This window comes from Anopheles marshallii, chromosome 2 (genome assembly GCF_943734725.1).
Source record: "Anopheles marshallii chromosome 2, idAnoMarsDA_429_01, whole genome shotgun sequence".
NCBI lineage: Eukaryota > Metazoa > Arthropoda > Insecta > Diptera > Culicidae > Anopheles > Anopheles marshallii.
The window spans coordinates 43,861,359-43,877,698 of NC_071326.1; the positions used below are offsets into that span (position 1 = coordinate 43,861,359).

Genomic DNA, 16,340 nt, shown 5'->3' on the forward strand with positions numbered 1-16,340 from the left:
TGAAAATGAAGGAAAGGGGGATTGTTTCCAATGTGTAGCATAAGTATAGAAAGGGTGCAGATGAAACAAATCGCAGCGCAAGCAAAAATGTCATCCGTTTTTGCTAGATAACACTTGAAAAATTAAAACACACAAGCGCACGAATCGATGGGATCGTACGTCAAGACAACAAATCATCTGTTTTAGGTTAACAAACACTCAAACTCACTCTAGGGTAGAAATTAATCCAATTATCTATACTGTACATACGTGGGCGTGAAAACAAAGATTTCCTCTAGAAATAGGCATTCTGGAATCTCCCTGCTACGGAGATTTCGGTTCCTTTCGGTTGCAAATCTTCTCTGCATCACTCTCTGGACAGTTGACAAAAAAAAACTACATTAAACTACATCACAATCCAACCCGGAAGCGGAAGCCTCCCAATCAAGCCCTCTTCGGCAAATGTTGTACATAGTTATACATACTAGCGTGTAAGTAAAACGCTCACACAAAAACACAGTGGCACCACATAAATTAAACTGCGATGGAGATTGTTGCCAGCTGCCACCCTCGGAAACAAGCAGATGCCCTCGAGCCTTAAGACAGGAAGAATGCTTCACAGCGGATGGCTCAAGTGCGGTGCATTCGGTGCTGCAATTTCTCATAAGTCTCCCGTTCAGATTAATTGTTTTCTATCTAAAAATTCTATAAACGAAAGCACCAGAATCCATGCAGGGCATCGTTTCAAATCGGCTTCGTTTTCGGCATCGAAACCAACCAAATGGACGAATGGTTCCAGTTTCTTTGAAACTTTTTAAAACAAAAAACCAAGCAAAACTAGTTTAATTTGTACAGATGAAGTAAGGAAAGCGTAATGAACAAACAAAGGGGGGAAACGTTAATAAAACAAAAAGAAACAGGTGAGGAATTAATCACTAAATGAACGATATTGAAGGTCGTTCAGATGGAGATAAAAGAACAGCGTACAAGTGAATTGTTGACAGTATGGATATTACAAGGGAAGAAAACAGCAACAGAGCAGCCGGGTTTAAATAAAAACATTTTTTCTAAATTGTGAAACATTGGTTCGTGTGTAGATGAAAACAGAACAATGCTGAAAGAAATTATTTTAAATTAATTGTTTGCATCTGTTGTATCTCTTTTCCTATTACAATTGTTATTTTTATTTGGGATTCTAGTTGTTACACTATTTTCCAGTTCTTGTTCTTGATTTACCTTTTGCCAATATTGTTTAAAAAAAAACATATCATATCGGTCTTACTACAAGCTTATCTAAGCTTCCTCGTTTAGCTTTACTACAATTTCTTGCAAGCAATCTTGCAATTTCATCGTCACAAACTTGCAAACAATCCAAATGTTCAAGCTTTCAGATGAGGAAAATAAAGCAACAAACAATAGTATTCATACATTTTTGTTCATAGTATTTTTTCTAAGTATTTAAAGACAGTTGTTGATTCTCAAAACTGATTAAAAACTTGTCACAACACAGCAAAGGAAACTGTGTAACTTTTTTGGGATAAAATATTTGCCTCTTTTGTGACATTATAACATTAATAACGATGGACCGAACATTTCTGATTTTCATTGACATTATTTGAGAGGCGAATGTCAGCCGAAGGTCCACAGCCTCTATGAAATGTATAAAAAAATGACATTATTTATCGTGTATAAGATACAGCTTTTTTAGAAACTTACAACGATTTATGTATCTTCTAGCCCACAGAGCAAAAATGTTATGAAGAGGGTGATTCCTCTAAAGATTTAAGTTAATCCTATCGTGTTTTGCAAAACCTCTATTGTTATTGCCGATGATATTAAAGATATTTTTCATAGATTGTACGATAAACATCATTTTTTATTGAGTTTTTTGAATAATACTTTATATCAAACCTCTGCGGAAGTCCACATTTCTAATCATTACATAAAAAAAAGGTTACACCTAAATTCAAACCGGTTAACTTATGAAAATACTTCACTTTCAAAATATGTGATGGTTTTTCTTTTTCAGAATCCCAAAAATAACATTTTTTCAAGCTTTCCAATGAATATTGAGTGTTGTTTTCAAAGAGATTGATTTTACAAATTGTATATTACTCAAACTACATACATTCACATCTGAAGCACAACTGACCACTCGAGTCTGTTAGCGGCATGCTAAGTTTAATGGGCAAATTCTTTCAATTTCAATTCAATACAATGTCATTAACTCCTCAGCCAATTTTTACTTAACGAAATAATCTAAATTACAAGAAGTATCAAACTATTTTGTATCGCGCGAATGAAATAACGCACCGCTGTATCTCTTTTGAATTTTGCAACTTTCCGTCATGAATGATTTTTTCCCCCTTTTGTCATAAAAATACTACATTTTTCTTCCTGCTGCCGTGTGTTGGCACCTTAACGTGCCGTTAATACAACCCCAAAACACTTCAACCCACCAGTAAAAACGTGCTCACCTCGTGCACTCCAGTTTTCTCTTTCACGCACGTGGGAGGATGTATAGCGCACTGTATGCTATCACGTGGACCACCCTACAGGGTGGCAGAGTGGTACGGTACACCGGGGGGTTGTCATATGATCAAAGAAAAAAACTCTCAAAACCCAAAGCAACTTGTGACTTCAAGACGGTCGGATTGCGCGCTCTCGTTTGCCTTTAGTTCGTCGGTTCGTTCAGTTCGCTTCGTGCTAGAGAGACCCCGTGCCGTGGACTTTCACGATGGCCAGCAACACCCAGGGTATCCAGCAGCTTCTGGCCGCGGAAAAGAAGGCCGCCGACAAGGTTGGCGAAGCGCGCAAACGTAAGTTGTTGGCGAGGGGACCGTGCCGTCGCAACGGAAAACTGGAGAGCAAACGCGTAGCGTGTGGAAGAAAGAAAAAACGTAACCCCTGGTCACATGACCAACCTGTTGTAGATTTGTTTTGCACGAAAGCGTTCGTAAGAACCAGCGGAAAAGCAGTGATAAAACGAGCGTTTTTTGGTGATAAAACGGGAGTAAAATATAAACACAAAAATCTACTACTTTCTTCTCGTTCCAGGCAAGGCACGTCGTCTAAAGCAGGCCAAAGATGAGGCCACGGAGGAGATCGAAAAGTATCGTGCCGAGCGGGAGCGCACCTTCAAGGAATTTGAAGCTAAAGTACGATGTCAGAAACAATCTGTGAAATCTGTTCTGTAACTAACGCATTTGTCTCATGATTGCAGCACGTCGGATCGCGCGAAGGTGTCTCGAACAAGATCGACGCCGACACTCGTGTCCGCATCGACGAAATGAACCGTGCCCTGACAACGCACAAGGAACCGGTCATCATGGACGTGCTGTCCTTCGTGTACGCCATCAAGACGGAGGTGCACAAAAACCAACGCGACTAGGATGGTCGAGGCAACCGCCACACCCTACCCCACACTGTCCACCCATGGGTCGAGTTGATTTTCGCAGACGAACATTCCGACGAACAAAAATGATTCTTCGTGTCCCATCCTCTTTTCCGAGCCAACCCAGCTGTTCCGCTTTTGGCTCGCTAATTGGGAACATGCGCTGATTTTAACACCTTTGGACTATTTGTTTTCGCTTCTACCAACACCAAGGCGCCACTTCAACCAGCAGCAAGATAAGCTGGTTGAATGGTTGAATGGTGGGAAGCAATTTCTAGTGCGCGTGATGTCCACCACCGGGACGTGCGCCACGACTTTTGTTTCGTTACATTTCTCCCCCTGTCAGCCGGAAACGGTTGCTACAAGCATTATGTTTTAATTCACTACTGTAAGATTATGTAAAAAGGAAACGCTTTAGGTTATGCTTGAATAAAATAAGTGTTAGGAAAAACAAATGGTCACCTTGGGTGGTCTTATCATTCGCTGGTGTTATGATAACGTGATGATATCGTTCATCTCGCGAAGGAAACATCAGTGTAGTCTGTGGGGAAAAAATCATTTCTGTGCTATAAGCACCCACCGCTAGAGGGCGCCACCATTTCCAACACTATTGCTATGGGAAAGCGTTGACAACACGTGCAACACACACGAGAAAAGCGGTTGCTTACTAAACTACATTTAAATTTGCTTTTCAGGTGTGCTTTTAATTATTGCGACAGACTGCGTCCAACAAATTACGTCCAAACCGCCCATACTAACACACCGCTCGCAATGCTCGTTCGAACACACCTGATAAAGCTTTAGTTATGAGCGTTTCTTATCGGTAATCGCATTTACTTGGTTCCTTCCACCCTGTTGTATCTAAAATATTATCGCTTATCGATAGCTCTGCCAAAATTGTAATGGAAACACCCCATACTACTACTCCATTTCGGTTGCTCTTACTCATCAGTTCATCGATTGAACCGGTAAAGCATAGACCGGTACTGTACGCCCGGGCACTACACTCGCTTGTCCTCGATACACTCGATTATCCGACGTAAAACCTTTCGGGCCCTTTTGACAGGATATGGGCAGGGATAAGAAGAACAAAACCTCCAAGCACATCAAGTGTGACATCCTGTTCGACGACAATCCGCAAGGAGTTTACCGGGCGGGTGACACCGTCAGCGGAACGGTAGAAATACAGCTGGACAAACCAAAGAAATTTCGAGGTAAATATTTAAACAGCGAACAGGTGTTTCAGTGACTCTGCTTGTATGTCAGTATATGTGTGTGTGTTTATGTTTATGGTGAAACATTTCATCTAGCCGGGTTTGACAAGAGCTGAAATGAAATATTTCAGAATGTGTTTTAAATGCAAAACACGAGTGACTCAATAGTAAACAGTCTTAGGTTCTGGATCTATTCATAGTGTTTGGAACAGTGATTCAGAACTTCAGGGGATAACCTATTCTAGGTTAATTTGCCAATGATTCAACAACTGTTCCATCAGTATTAGCCTGTCATATTTCGAAGACGTTTGTAACCCGATATCTATGGACCTCTTCAGGTTATTCCATACCAGACCTCTTCTATACCTTCGTAGAGAATAATACGGTCCATGTCTCGTGCATTACCAAGTCTACACCATTTGACCGGTTCATCTTCTACACGACATCAAATACTCCGTTCTCACTACATCATCCATAACAGAGAATGAAAATGAACTCGAAACAATCTTCAAAACATCTTATCATCGCTTATCGCTACCTCTCGGTTATTTATACCTAATTAATCAAGCGTTCGATTCGTCAGCATAATTGAGCGGTATCTCTTTGCCTCGACGAATAACCGAATGAGTCACTGTTCAAATACACCCCATTTCTTCACAGGCGTCGCTCTTCGTATAAACGGTTTCGCTTCAACGTCCTGGAACGCGAAGCTCAAAGGAACCGATGCTAAAAACGCCAAGAAAAACAAAAAAACTCACTTCAATGGGCGGGAGGACTACTTTGGCACCATAACCTACTTCGTGGGATCGGATGTTGGGAACCCGCTGGAAGTGCTGGCGGGCGTTTACCGGTACACGTTCGCATGTGAAATTCCACCAAATGCACCATCCTCCAAGGAAGGCAAGTATGGCCACATCCGCTACGTGGTGAAGTTGTCGCTCGAACGTCCCTGGAAGTACGATCACATCTTCCAGATGCCGTTCATCGTGAAAAGCCATGCCGATCTGAGCCTGGCGCAGGAACGGATGCTGAGACCGGCACGGGCCGAATTAGTGCAGTCGTTCTACTTCGGCCTAACGGATCCGCTGATTGTGACAGCAGGAACACCCCGCACCGGATATGCTCCCGGCGAGGTGATCGAGGTGTCGATCCATGTCAACAACCAGAGCAGTGTGGATGTGCGCGACATCACGGTCAAGTTCCAGCGCATCGACACCTTCCTCAGCCAGGTGCCGATTGTGCAGCAATACCTTGAGCACTCGGTCATGGAGGAGCGTACCATTGGCCGTGTTGCTGGGCGTAACGATGCCATATTCGAGGAGAACATACTGATCGGTTCGACCGTACCATCGGATGACGAACGGTGCAAGATCATCATGACGCGTTACGAGCTGGAAGTTATGATCCGTCCGGTACGGTCGAGAAAGAAACTGTTCCTCACGCTACCGATCGTGGTCGGTACGGTGGGCTTGCCAAAGACACTCTATCCGATGGAGATGTTGAGCAAGGAACGGGCAGCTCTCGGGATGGGTCCAACCGATGCGGGTACCGGCATTACCAGTGTTCCGATACCGTCGGAATCGCCACCACCATACCCGGACGATGCCCAACCGTCCACGTCTCGGGCGTTTTCCAGCGATAATCTAACCGACGGTCCGACAGCACCCTCATCGGTCGATGTGAAGGAGCACGAGTTCGAGAAGGGGTCCGAGCCGTACACGCCGCGAGATTTCGACGAAAATTACTAACCGACCTCAACCGACCAAGGTGCAAGAATTGATAGCTAAAGTGTGTGATATAAAACGTTTCTAACAACACAAATGGGAGGGGGTTTAATTCTTCAATCCGGGAAAGAATGACGAAATTCTCCTTTGTCCTTGATAACTGACCTGTCCCAAAACCACCCACGAACGCAGCGAACGGAACGCAGCGAAGGGTCTTGGTTCGCACGCGCATGATCACATTCTACCCCTGTTCCAACACTGTACCGCGATGTGTCTATGTTGGTGCAATGCGCATAGTAAGCAGCATACGAAAGCATACAGCAAAAACAGAGGGAAGGAAAATGTACCGTTCTGGGGTTGTACACCGAACGAGGCAAGCACACAAATAAACGCCACCACGATCGTATGCGTGCAAGATATCTTTGGGCTCGGACACGGACGCCACTCGCGATCCAACTCCCTCCGGTTCGTTCTTTCTCGTTTGCGCGTGTATTTTTAGTCGATGCGCGAGTGGTGCTGTGAGTCAACCGCACGCAAAAGCTGCAGATCTGTGCGAGTTTTGTTGTGCTCGTGCTCTTAAAGATGGTGTCCGGGAAGAACTGGTGCCTTTGTTTGTCGCCGTCTTCACTTTTGACGTCGTGTGTGTAACAGCGCGAGCACGCAAACACTCCGCCTCACAAAGCTGCCTTTTGATCGTGAATGATCGGAGCGCGAACTGTAAGAAAAATCGGGTCCAATCGGGTGTGTTGATGAATGAATCCGCACATCATCAGCTCGTCGTCGTTGCACGTACCGTACCGCACTGTCATTCGGGATTTATCGCAACGAACAAACCAGTGAGTGAGTAATGCCGCAGCAATGGGTTCTTCATTTTATCGAACCCCGTATTGATTGTGTGTGACCCCAGGTGACTGCCCGCCGTATATACACATCTCCGTTCCGCCGGTGCGATCGTTTCCCATTATCTCGCAACACCCGGAAACCGTTAAGTCATCTTATCCCCCGTGCCACGGGATAGATAAATGTGGGCCGCGTTGATGCCCACCCGAAGCGTTATCAATTTTATCGGAGGTTGGCATTGCACACCGGTCCGCCAGTCAAACGAGTACGTGTTCGGTCGTCGAACGGCTGAGGGTGGTCGTTCCTTTCAAACAACGCAGACTCCTCGCGGGCTAGTTTTCCAAAGTTCAAGGTGAAGGGAAGCATAATGCCGAAGGAAAAGACATCGAAGCATGTGAAGTGCGATGTGCTGTTTGATGACAACTCGAGCGGTATATTTACGGCCGGCGATCGTGTCACCGGGACGATCGAGCTCCACCTTACCAAGATCAAAAAAGTGCGAGGTTAGTGCGTAATTACAGTGCGTTCGAATGGTAAGGAATGCCTTATCGATGTCGCTAATCCCCTGTGGCCCGTTGCTTTTTTGTTCTCGCACATCAGGTGTCTGTCTGCTTATCTCCGGGTTTTCGGCCGTGTTTTGGGAGGCAAAGGTACCGGACGGTCCAAAAAACAAAAAAGTGAAGGCGCAGTTTAAGGGACGCGAAGACTTCATCAAGAAGAAGCTGTATCTGGCCGGGTCGGAGAATGGTGCCGGTATGCAGCTGCCTCCCAACCTCATCCGGTACAAGTTCGATTTCACCATCCCACCGGCGGCACCGACCTCAATGGAGGGAAAGTACGGCCACGTCCGATATCTGCTGCAGGTGACGCTCGAGCGGCCTTGGAAGTTTGATCACAACTTCCAGCAACCGTTCACCGTCGTGTGTCAGGCAGACCTAAACCAAAGCAACGAAGTGCTGTGCATACCGACCAAGGCGGAGAATATGTTAACATTCTACTGCGGCTTCTGCCGATCCCGGCCGCTGATGGTATCGGCCACCACGCCAAAGTCTGGCTATGCGCCGGGTGAAACGATCGAGCTGGAGGTGTTTGTGCAAAACTCGAGCAAAGTGGCGGTGAGCGAAATTGAGATCAAGTTCCAAAAGATCCTCAAGTTTACCAGCCAAACGCGTGTCATCGCCCAAACGCAGATACCGAAGGAGGAGAACAACATCCAGTACGAGGTACTGGAGGTACACAAGATACCAACCATCGAGGGTGAAAACGATGCACGGTTTGTGGAAAACTTTGTCGTCGGGCCAATTCCGTCCACCGAAACGACGCACAGTCGGATCGTTGCTGTAGGGTACGAGCTGGCACTGGTCGTTAAACCACAGGCCTCCACGAAGCGCATGAAGCTGAACATACCGATTACGATCGGCCAGATCCCATTGGCAGGATCTGCCACGCCGTACTCGATATCCGGAGGACTGCAAAAGCTGAACAACACCTTGAATGAGCACAGTAGTGCGCCACCGGCGTACGAGGCCTAGCCGCGAGATGTATGATTGATAGCACACCGATGACAACCTGGATTACCTTGTGATAGAGATTAGACAAACGAAAATTAAGCGAACGCGCGCAACAAGTGACGTACTAGTGATTTTAATATACATATTTAAGCAGAAGCTAGCATTTTGTTTCATTTTTTTTTAAATAAACATTATTTTATTTACACAAAATACTTAGATGCTTATTTTTAAACCATTGCGTTAAAAGCAGTCCCTCTCTAGCACTTTCTTTTCCTCTGCGCGTCAATTCCTCGATACGATTTGGGTGGCATTCCAGCTTCCTGGGCCCCTTCTAAGCGACTCCGCTGATACACCCATTAAGTGCTCAACTATCTCTATTTGTTATAAAACACATACGTCCTTATCTACTTCTTTCTGTCAGTAAAAAAGTAGGGCATCGAAAATCACCTTCATCTCTCTTTCATCCAGTGATGTACCAAATTGGGTATTTCCAATTTTGGGAAACATTCTCAAAGAAAAATCAGGTAAAAACGGGTTTATAGATCTTTATATAGGTCATTATTGACCCTGGAGTGCACGTACTGGATGAATTTAAACAGTGTTAAAAGCCTAATTAACTACATAACTTCAACCATTTTATGGCAGTTTTTTTTATTCCGTATTTGAAACAATGCTTCATCATTTAGGAAAAAACGAAATTGGCAAAATCCCAGTAAAAACCCAAAAAACAACATGATAACGGGTAAGTAGTAGGTAAAGAATCCAATGGTACATCACTGGTCTCATCATCTTATTTCATTCTTTGGGCGTACCACTATGAAGCCTTGCGGTTTAAAACGTTCAAGTGTTGTTTAAAATATTCAAATTGTTCCCGGGCATTTTTGCTGCTCATTGTCCAATTTCTTATTTGGGGCTAATGTAGTAGTAGCAGCGTTGGCCTTTCACACGATAAGGTTAATGTCAAATCTCATCAGGATATCAAGTAATCTCACCTCCGGTCCCACCGGAACCGTTTCGGTGGTGTGGAACCGTCGATACCTCCGAGTTGCCCCTATCCAGCTATGGGTGCACCAAGTCCAAGAAAGCCAAAATCAGAAGATTGCAGTGTTGCACTACTTTCAAAGTCTGCAATTGCAAGAAGCTTCTTCTTTTTGTTTGCTGATGTATTGCCACAGACCGCCCAATAAATCCATATGCCTCGTACATACAATTACTAAAAATTTGCTCTAACAACATTTAGTTATTTGAAAAATAATACCAAATAAATAAATTTAAAACAAATATTCAAAACGTCAGATTAAATCACAACTGTCAAATAGTGGCAAAGCGAAATACAGGCGTTGTATTATCGAGAGATATCGTTCAGCAAAAAATGAGAGAAAACAAATTAAAGCTTTGCAATAAATCAGAGATAAATTACCTTCGAGCAGGAATATACCGCATCAAACAACATCTTCAGCGTGTTACCTAGTTTCACACCACATCACAGCTGTCAAAATGCACAATTGTTTGGCCAAAAAGCACACGTCAAACTGTTCAGCCTGACGTAGCCTTCCTTCCACGCACTTGGGCACGATATCACGCACACAACCAAACGGAAAGCAAGAAAAGTCAGTTGACGTTGTGGAATGGCGAACAGTATAAATTTGATCTCCGAACAATGCAGAAATTCTCTGAAAATTCAATTGGGCCCGCGGCTCGTGAGTCGGTAGTGAAAGTGTTTCGGTGTGGTGTTCCGGTCAAGCTGCAGCAGCCGCCTGCTCTCGTGTTGTTCCTGCCGCTGCTGCCAGATCATCTGCTGCGGTGCGTCGGGTTGCTCTTGTCACCGTTGCCACCGTGGCCACCGTGGCCACCGTTGTTGGTTCTGCCGCGGTCAGCAGTATCACACACATCCCGCCGCTATCTCTTCCGTCCGCCGGACGGTTGAAAAAGGTGTAAGCTTCTGCAACCATTCCTACCATGCGGTAGAAGGAGAAGGCAAACACCTACTTCGATCATCCGCAGTGAACGTGTGTGTGCGAGGTGAACTCGCAACAGCAGCAGCTGGTATCTGTGCACGGTGGAACCATCGTCCCCCATACCTTTCCCTCCCCTCTTTCCCTTCGTACAGGGGTTGCGTCTGCCGAGGGATGGTAGAAAATGCGGAAAAGTGAGTTCTTTTGACAATTCGATGGGGGACGGCAAATGACACTCCTGTTCCGGTGCGAATTAAAATACGTCCAATGCTCCGTGATACAAAAATAATGCCGAAAAGAATGAGCTTTTCCATTTTCACCACACAACATCGATGAGAAAATAGTGCCCCAGCAAAGCAGGCCGCGAAAAAGGGCGCTACGCTGTGGGATATTTTTTCTCACCTCGCCATGTAAGCGCGTGTGGTGCACACATATTGGCGAACCTGTGTGTGTGAAGTGATTGCCGATTAGTGTGCGTGAAAATCAGATTAAGTGCGTGCTGGGCAGGAAAAACAAAACGCGCGCGTGTGTTGGTGTGTGCATATGTATGATTTTGGAATGCTTGCCCGTGTGCGCGCTTTAGCGCACGGTGGATGATAGTGTGTGCGGCGTGTGAAATAAAAAATCCGTTCAACGGTGTGAAAAATGCACTAATACAATCCGCGCCCTGTGGTTAGAATTAGAATGAAGAGAGTTAGTGTGCGTTTTGTGGAGGAAAAATAGATAGAGCGAGAGAGGCTGAGCGGCCGATTGAACAGCGGCATCGATGGAAAAGAGAGGAAAAGAAAGACTTCTTAAGCCCCGAAAATGCAACCGAAAGCGAAAGGTAAGACTTCTTCTATGTGTTGTCTTCTTACGACTATTCCTATCGTACTGCTTGCAGTGGTAATACAACGCGGCAGCATTTATGCTGCTGTTAACAACCGTGTGCGTATGTGGCAGAAAGCTGTTGCGCTGCGCTGCGCTCGATTCGCACCCCAGTAAAATTCTGAACTCACGCGCGAGAAAATTATTGCGAAAAGCGAGACAACGATAGAGAACGGGCAAAGCACTAAAAGAGACGCACATTGCTGATTGTGTACGCGTGTACAAGGATTGTTCTAAATAATTTCCGTTGTACTAGCTAAGGGCAATATGTCTTGCGAGTGTGATGCTCAATGCAGAAATGTAGATTACAGAGTTTACTTTCACTGACAGGGTAAAAAAATCATTTGTTTGTTTTATGATCCAATGTCCATCGTTCGCTGTATGTGTTGTGTGTGTGTGTTTTTTTTTTGTTAATTCTACCCCCAAATCTCGGATTGGTGTATGACGGCTTGCTATATTTAGAATCGGTGAGAAGATCCAAAGGGAAAAAAGAGTCGTAATATTCTACTGGGAATAACCCCAACCCGGTTATGTCCAAACGTTTGTAGTAGTTAAAGAACACAAACGCATGGAGGACTCATGATGTGGTAGTGCGCTATTCTGTCTAGGAATGGTGGCAAATATCGATTAAATTTCTAGCTACACAAAGCAGACTCTCCACGGTATGTTCTGGATGGGCTATTTTTTTTGTTTCTTTAAGATTTTATGACATGAATCATGCAGTCTCTGAACATACAATAACACAAGTACCAAATTAGCTACCGGAAAGCATAAAAGTTAGCGCTCGCACACACGCATAACAGAAAGTATATCATTTATCACATCAAACACTGTTGATAGCGACAAACTGTCTGTGCAACTCTCTGCATCCATCGGTCCCCCATGGCGGACGAAACTCATGCAATGTTGCGGGTTCCATTCACGCAGCTTTTGCACCTTTCGTCATCTGTCATTTCTCTACGGCCATTCATAACATGTGTTTGATTGCGCGTGTGTTCGTGTCATCGCAATCAAAGGCGGCTGCGGGAACGCGTCACGCTAGAGCTCTGTGCCGATCTGATCGGTTGTTGGATGGTTTGGATGGTTGATGTTGTTAACCCGTTTTGGTTGTACCTTGTTACTTGGGCAATTAAATGTCCAACCGATCAATAATCACAACAAAAAGAAAAGAGCCAATTATTCTTATGTAAAAATAGCTTTTTTTACATTGAAGGTTAAAATAATGTTACGTTTTGGGATTAGACAAAGTCCCATTAAAAGTATATTACGCTAATTATCTGCTTTTAATGCTGAAGTAGGATCAGGTGTTGTTGCAGTTGTTATTAAAAATATTCAGAAAAGAATCATTCATATGCACCTAATTAGTGCAGTTAATCCTCAGTGATTCATTAATCCTTAAAAGTAATGAATTATTGAAAATATGATTCGAAAGAAAAGCACGATTTTACTGAAAATATATTAGATTATATTCGTAGTTTCTGAAATAAGAATTTCTTTCTAAGAAATAGAACTCCAGCAGTGGGTCGGATTATTTCATCAGTACAGGAATTCTTATTTCAAAAGGTAAACAAACAAAAATTGCGTAATATAATAATTTCTTAGCGTATCATGCATCTTTGATGATTCGCTAATCTTCGGAAATTCTTAACCAATTCAATTCATAGGTTTATTCGAATTGATAAATTTGAAACAGATTTGCCCAACGCCATTTTTGTTTGGCTAGTTTAGTATAGTTTTCGATTTGTTTATTTGCTCTACCCCATCTTTTGGTTTGTATGCATATTTTCTTTTCCTGTATCCTGCTTGGCTATGATGATTTAAGTTATGAAGCATATGATCATTGTCATGAATAGTTTTATTAGCAAACTTATAAATTCTATCTTGGTTCCACGTCCTTCCCGCTGTGCCGAAACGGTTACGTCAGCGTAACATCGTCTAAAAAAGAATACCTTACAATGGCAGCAAAACAACTAATTGCAAACAAACACTGCGGTACGGTCGCTTAATAAAATAGGAAAAACAGTAGAGCAACATTCTGCTTGGTCTGAGTAACGCTAGGTGCCAAATGTTTACGCGCCCTATGTTTTTGAATCACGAGAATTGTTCCCGTGTGTCATATATTGCACACATTGTGTGTGACAGCCTGCAATAGAACGATCCTAACACGACAGGGCACATACGGTTCCGTATCCCGGTTTCGTATTGGCCCTGCGAGCAATGCATCTCGATTGTCTGGCCTCGAATGGTGGCAGTATGGTCGACACGAACCCCTTACCGCTCAATTGCATCCCGTAATTCGATACCATTCGCTAGATCTCTTCTCGAGATGTCCACTTCTACAGGCAGTCACAAAAAAGCTCTTGATTTTTTTATTTGGTGTGATATTTTTGGTTGGGAAAAAATTGATCCATTTTTTTTGGTAAATGTACAAAATTGACCAGCATGTTAGACCGAAACTATAGATCGACTATAACACCTGTAAAACAATTGCTAAAATTAGGATTCTAGCTCGAATCTCAATGTTTGGATGCCACACCAATTAACACCAAAATACACTTGGTGGATCATCTGCGAAGCCTTGGCCTAACGAAATGAAATCGACCCGTTTCTTGAGTCTGGCTGGAGATAAGAAAATGAGAAATCAAATGCATCATCATTCTTCGAAAACGATCGTGTTGAAGCAATTGAAACGGTTACCGGCCCAGGACTTAACTGACCTGGAGAGAGGGTTTAAGGTGATTTGGTGGGACTAGTAGGAGATCGGTTATTATGAGTTGCGGCCGCATGGCCTCGGATCGCTACTGATCTTTATCTTACAAAAGGACAGTTGGAAGCTATTGATTGACCGGAAATAGCCAGAATTGGCCAACATAAATGGTGTTTGTTTTCCATCCGACAACAATAGACCCCTTATTTGGTGACTCGCCAGAATCTTAGCGAGTTTGGTTGGAAAGTTTTAATACATCCAATGTCTTATATGGACTTGACACCTTGTGATCACTACCTTTTATCTGGCATTAACCAAGCCAACTAACATTTGCTGGAATTTTCGAACGATTTGGAATGTTATAAATTAAGTCATGAATTTCACACAAAAAGAATGGATTTTTTTTGTCCCCAACCTAAAATAATGGTAAATTATTTTGTTTTATCTCTTATAAAAATTATTGCATCATTTCAACCGTTGTTAATGTCCTTCCGTTTAAGGTGACATTTAGTCATTTAGTCCCTCTTAATGTCTGCAATTTTTCAGATAGCCACGTTCATTACACCATAAATTTTATATTCAATCGTGGAGTGTTTTTTTTAACGACCTTTCTATTTCATCTCATGAATAGCCCCGTTTAAAAAGTTAAATGTAATTTTGCAAAGAATGAAAATAATAGTTGCACGACTGTTCAAAATCCATGCACAATTCCTTTATTGCTGATCATTAAGTATTATTTGGCTTGATGTTGACACCACTGCCGCACGGTGATATTATTTTTAAATGTTTTCCCATTGTTTAAATTTGTTACCGACTGTAAAAATGGGCTTATAATTGACAACGGTGAGGGTCATCTGTCTGTAATGCAATCCGAAGCATTTCCTCAGTATTGACGGTCTCGTCCATGCCCGCTGTATTACTCATGATGTCAACGATAAAATGATGTCTAATTGGTAGACTTGATCCGACCAGATGTGTGCCGTATGAGAACAGAGGCAATTCCAGCTTTTGCCGAGAACGACCTATCCTGGACGTGCTGCCAGTCTGGCAGCAATAAAAGTAATGAGATAAACATCCGTTCTGTTTTCTATACCACCGAGGTCAAGTGTTTGAAGGGAGATCGTTTGTTTTATTATTTTTTGCGGGTCGGTTTTCGGACAAAAGAAATAGCAGCACTCACGAGCAGTATCGCATTATCGCAGACGTGTACGTGGAACAATATTGGATGCTATGGATCCACCCGTTAGCAACGCACTGCATCGATGGTTACTGTGATATGCAGGCTCGACTAGCGCCCCGTAAGTTGAAAACCACTAGCGGGAGCTTTTCCGGTTTTTGTCATCCAAAAGCCGATGCTGTGTAGACGTTACGCATGGTGGCACATGTGGCCGCCGGAAGTAAAAATAATCGGTTGACTGGCTAACAGGGGGGGAGCGAATAATGATAAAATTTGAATAATGATCTATTCTATTTGCTACGTTGTCTACGATATACTAGCCTATATTACGCATTGTACAGGATCGGATATGATCACAGCAGATTAGCACAGAGAGGAGGGCATTGTGGACAAAAATGTTATTTAAAAGTCTTTTATACATATTGAATCACATTGAGGTTTCCGGTGTGTTAAATATATCTGCTAAACTTTTGATTCCTGTGTTGTGCGTCGTCGTGTCACCCATAATTAACGATAATTGAATCGATTTTTATTAAATTATCTCTGCGCGCGCGTGTGTATTTTAGTGCATATTCAATAAATGGAAAGATAATGGAAATGGCCATAAAATGGAAATGTCAGCAGCGTTGTCAATATGGCAGAAGAGCCCGAGATTATCCGAACCAGCAGCATCCGTTAATTGATTTATGAGCGACGTCCGTCAGCAGCAGCTCCGTATCCGCAGTGAACACGGTCCGAAGTAATCCAACTGCTTCCCCAATTCATGTTGATTGGTGAAGTGTGGTGTGCGTTCGGTTTCCATTTTGTTTTTCCCTGCTTCTCCACACAATAGCGTATGATCTCATGTCCAATTATAACAGGAGAAAACCGGCCTGAAACCCGATAAAACATACGTGCTTTTTTGTGGAACGCCAGCACTCTCCGGATATAGAGGGCACACCTTGGCTCCCACATACGTCACTGTCGCGAATC

At 43.5% G+C, this 16,340-nt stretch overlaps 3 protein-coding genes across 3 annotated transcripts; all 3 read left to right on the forward strand.

Annotated features, from left to right (window-relative positions):
• Positions 1–2,616: 2,616 nt before the first annotated feature.
• On the forward strand, positions 2,617–3,370 carry LOC128710127 (V-type proton ATPase subunit G). Its single transcript, XM_053805167.1, has 3 exons — positions 2,617–2,798; positions 3,037–3,137; positions 3,203–3,370. Exons 1-3 carry the CDS (start codon positions 2,717–2,719, stop codon positions 3,368–3,370), a joined length of 351 nt encoding a protein of 116 aa, XP_053661142.1. The 5' UTR covers positions 2,617–2,716.
• Positions 3,371–4,442: 1,072 nt separating this feature from the next.
• LOC128718001 (arrestin domain-containing protein 17-like) lies at positions 4,443–6,335 on the forward strand. The gene is made up of 2 exons (XM_053811676.1): positions 4,443–4,587; positions 5,248–6,335. Exons 1-2 carry the CDS (start codon positions 4,443–4,445, stop codon positions 6,333–6,335), a joined length of 1,233 nt encoding a protein of 410 aa, XP_053667651.1.
• Positions 6,336–7,518: 1,183 nt separating this feature from the next.
• On the forward strand, positions 7,519–8,683 carry LOC128708192 (arrestin domain-containing protein 3-like). The gene is made up of 2 exons (XM_053803153.1): positions 7,519–7,654; positions 7,752–8,683. The coding sequence occupies exons 1-2, from the start codon at positions 7,519–7,521 to the stop codon at positions 8,681–8,683; spliced, it is 1,068 nt and encodes a 355-aa protein (XP_053659128.1).
• The last annotated feature ends 7,657 nt before the right edge of the window (positions 8,684–16,340 follow it).